Below are 4,271 nucleotides of genomic sequence, written 5' to 3' on the forward strand. Positions count from 1 at the left end.
CGAAGACCCCCCCCAAGGGACCCCCACCTCCTTAGTCTGACCCGCTAAGGACACCCCTGGGACCCCCAGACCCCTCCCCAACCCTCTTCTTCCAAGCAGCTTCTGTAGCCACCCCCCCGCCCCAAACACCCCACAGACCAGACCCTGTCCCCCCAGGACCCCCCAGACTCCTACTCAAGGGTCCCCAGGTGGGGAATTTGACACTGGGGGCAGGGGCGGGGCCAAAGCCAGCTGGAGGGGCTACACTGGGGGATGGGCCACCTCGGGGCAGAGTCAAAGCTAGCTGGTCAGAGTCACTTTGTGGGCGGAGCTGTAGCAGGTGGGAGGGGCCACATGGTGATGCAACTGATTTTGTGCTCTGCCTCCTGTGCCTCCCCCCCAGGTCACCAGCACTGGAGGGGGCAGGGGCCGGAGGCGGGGCCGAGGCCTTCCGCGAGGTGCGCATCCAATCGCTGCTGGTCGAGTTCCTGCTCAGCCACGTGCACGTGCTCTTCAGCCGCAGCTTCACCTCAGCTGGGCGTGATGGGCCAGGTGGGCGGAGCCTATTGGGCTAGGCTGGGTGGGTGGAGCCAGACTAGGCCCCAGAGCGGGTGCTGGGGCTGTATTTTGCCTGGCAGGTGCCTGCAGTGGCCAATGGGGGGCCACTAGGGGGCTCTTGGCCCATTGCAATAGCACTGGGGGGCGCTGGGTCCCCTCTGGAGGGGCTGTGGCCATGGAGCACTTGGGCTCTCTAGGGGGAGCCCAGCAGTGGCCAATGGAGACCCCCAGGGGGTGCCAGGACTGCATCTGGAGGCTGCAGTGGCCAACAGGGGCCATTAGGGGGCTCTAGACCCATTGCAATAGCACTGGGGGGCACCAGGTCCTCTCTGGGGTCATTGTAGCCATGTGGGGGGGCACTAGGAGACTTGGTGGCTCTAGGGGTCACCCTGCAGTGGCCAACAGAGACCCCAAGGGGGTCCCAGGGCTGCGTCTGAAGGCTGCAGTGGCCAATGGAGACTGTGATGGGGGGCAGATGTGGCCCTTGGGGAGGGCAGGGGGGCTTTACTGACCCCCCTCTGCCCATAGGGCACCCCCCGTTGGCCCGACCCAACTCCCTGCTGTGCTCTGGCACCACCCCCCGGCTTCTGTCGCTCGAGGAGGCCCAGGCTCGCACCCAGGCCCAGGTGCCTGCGCCCGGCCCAGGCAAGGCCCCCCCTGCACCTGACTCTCCGGAGGAGAGGTAAGGGGGTGGGGGGGGGCCCAGATCCTGGGCCTGATCCTAGGCCTGATTCTGGGGAGTGCTAGGGGCATGGGCATGCCCCCGGGGCCCCGATCTAGCCCTGATCCTGGGGGCACTGTCTGCGGGCTGGGGGGGCAGGGGGACACCACCCCTCTGCCTCCTTGGGAGCCTGATCTGGGCCTGATCCTGGGGACACTCTGGGCTGTTGGGGGGAGGGGTGGTAGGTTTCATCTCCTCTAGGGGGTCCTGATCCAGGGGGCACAGGTTGAGGGCTGGCAGGGGTCTGTCCCCTTCCTGGGTGCCCTGATGTGGGCCTGATCCTTGGGGTGGCCCCCCCTCCCTGGGGCTCCGATCCAGGCCTGGTCCTGGTGGGGGGAGGACAGGGGCCTATCTCTTTTTTTAGGGAGCCCCAATCTTGGTCCCATCCAGGGGGCACAGGTTGGGGGTGGTGGGCAGGGGTCTGTCCCCTTCCACGAGGCTCTGATCCGGGCTTGATCCTGGGGGTGGTGGGAGCTGGACCCGATCCAGGCCTTATCCTGTCGGCGGGCAGCTGGGTCGCATCCCCTCCAGGGGCCCCTGATCCTGGGGGCAGAGCTTGGTGGAGGGGGCGGTCAGGGCCCCATTTGGGGCCAGATGCGAAGCTGCCCGTTTGTCCTGGCAGGCGCGGGCGCCGGGCACCAGGAGGCGGCTGGAAAACCTTCTTTGCACTGGGCAGGAAGTCCCAACGCCTCGGGGGGCTGCTGGGCCTTGGGGAGACCCGGGCTGGTGAGTGACCCCCCCTGCCCCGCGGAGGCTTCGTCCTCGTCCTCGTCCTCCAGAGAAGCCCCGCCTCTCACCTCCATGCCCCCCAGCCCTCTGCTAGCCCTGCCTGAACCTCAGCAGGCCACGCCCTTCTGCATAGGCCACACCCACCTTGGCACAGGCTACGCCCCTCTTTACTGCAGACCCCGCCCACATTATAGCCACGCCCATTTTTGGCTCCCTTCTATGTCGGGGAGGCCACACTGTCCCCTTCATAACCACACCCTCTTCCAGGCAGAGCCCTGTTCCCTCCATGCTTTTCCACACAAGCCCCGCCCACCTCCTTATTGGTGTCCCACCCACTACCCCACCCCTTCCCCTACACATTCCACCCATTGATGCCCTTGGCTCTACCCCGCCCCCAGCTCTACACCCCCCCCCCACAAGCCAGCTGGCTGCACCCTCTTAGTGGGGGTTATGGAGGGGGAGGTATGCCTGGGGGCGGGCCATGCATATGGAGGGGCGGGGCTATGAATATGAAGGGTCCTGAGAGCTTGCTGGGTCAGGCCTTTCATGCAGCCATTCCACCTCAGAACCAGCTGAATCCTTCTACAGAGCCGGGCTTTTCCAGGCCCTTATGCACAGCTGTTCCACCCCAGAGCTGGCTGCATTGTGGCCCCAGGCTTCTTTTTTCTATGCTGTGTAATGTGCAGCTGATTTGTCTTGGCTTTAGCCCAGAGCTGGCTGCATGACTTGAGCTTTCCATAGTGGGGGTGTTATATGCAGCCATTTCACCCCAGAGCTGGCTGCATCCTGCCCTGGAAAGAGCACTCTTCAGGCTGTTACCTGCAGCTGTTCCATCCCAGAGCTGCAGAGGGACCTTGGAGGAGCATTTTTGGCCCAGGAGGGGCTACTGGGGGGAGGTGTAACCCTTGTCTCTCCCCTCCCACCCAGGGCTGGGGCCCGACGCTGTCACGCTGCGCTCTGCTAAGAGTGAGGAGTCTCTGACGTCCCAGACCAGCACTGCTGCTACGCCTCCCCTGCCCAGAACTGGCTGCATCTAGGTACCAGATGAATCCCCTCTAGGTAGTGTTATATGCAGCTGTTCCACCCCAGAACTGGTTGCATGTTGGCTCTGGGCTGTTGTTCAATGTGGTTGTTCCCCAGATGCCCTCCCAGAGCTGGCTGCAATCTCATCATTGCCTGAGCTTTCTGTGGGGGGTGGGTTATAGGCAGTGATCCTCCCCAGAGCTGGCTGTGTCTTGGGCCTAAACCTGTCCTCTCCACAGTGTTATATGCAGCTGTTTCTTCCCTGTTCCATCCCAGAGCTGCCTGCATCTCAGTCCTGGGCCTATTCTCTGCTCAGTGTTATATGCAGCTATTTCATCACAGCTCCACCCCAGAGCTAGCTGCATTTCACCACATCCTAAGGGTTGTTATATAACAACCCTTATATAACGGTTGTTCTACCCGAGAGCTGGCTACATCGTGGCTCCAGGCCTGTTCTTTCCATACAGTGTTATATACAGCTGATTTTTCACTGCTCCACTCCAGAGCTGGCTACATCTCAACATTGCTTGAGTCTGCTGGGGGAGGAGGGGTGGGTGTTATATGCAGTCATTGCACCCCAGAGCCTGCTGCATCAGGAGTCCTACACCAGTTTTCTCCATAGTGTTATATGCAGCCTTTTCTTCCCTGTTCCACCCCAGACCTGGCTGCATCATGGCCCCAGGACAGTCCTTTCCACACGTTATATGCAGCTGTTGCTCTACTGCTTCACCCCAGAGCTGACTCCATCTCCCCATTACCTTTGGGGCATTATACGCAGCCATTCCACTCCAGAGCTGGCTGCATCCTGCTTCTGTGGCAGCCCTTTCCATAGTGTTATATGCAGCTGTTTTTCCCCCTGTTCCACCCCCAGAGCTAGCTGCATTTTTTATCTGTACAGTGTTATATACAGCCCATTCCCACTGCTCCACCCCAGAGCTGGCTGCATCCGGACGCCCTGTGACCCCCCCCCGTCTCCCCCCTTCTTCCCAGGCCTGGCCCCCCGGACCCGGCTGCGGCGCCCACGCTCTGTGAGTGAGGCCCTGTCAGGTGCGGGGTGCTCTCCGCGGCCCCCCCCACCCAGCCTGTCCTGCGAATCGCTGGCCTCATCAGGGGGCTCAGGGGGCGGTGCTGACAGCCCTTCGGCCCCCTCGGACCCCCGCACCTCAGCCTGGCTGGATGACGGCTCTGACCTGGACCTCAGCCCCCCAGCCTGGCTGGGGGGGGCGCGGGGGCGGGGGCCGGGCCCTCCCTCCCTGTCTGA

The 4,271-nt window shown here is 62.9% G+C and overlaps 1 protein-coding gene across 1 annotated transcript in view; it reads left to right on the plus strand.

Annotated features, from left to right (window-relative positions):
* The window catches only part of ARHGAP33 (Rho GTPase activating protein 33), a 22,218-nt gene that overhangs the window by 10,608 nt on the left and 7,339 nt on the right, over window positions 1-4,271 (plus strand). Inside the window, 5 exon segments of the mRNA XM_014525951.2 lie at window positions 383-531; window positions 1,066-1,219; window positions 1,881-1,984; window positions 2,915-2,988; window positions 4,000-4,252. Of these exon segments, the coding sequence (XP_014381437.2) occupies window positions 383-531; window positions 1,066-1,219; window positions 1,881-1,984; window positions 2,915-2,988; window positions 4,000-4,252 (734 nt within the window).

The sequence above is a fragment of the Alligator sinensis genome, unplaced genomic scaffold, assembly GCF_000455745.1.
Source record: "Alligator sinensis unplaced genomic scaffold, ASM45574v1 scaffold113_1, whole genome shotgun sequence".
Lineage (NCBI taxonomy): Eukaryota > Metazoa > Chordata > Crocodylia > Alligatoridae > Alligator > Alligator sinensis.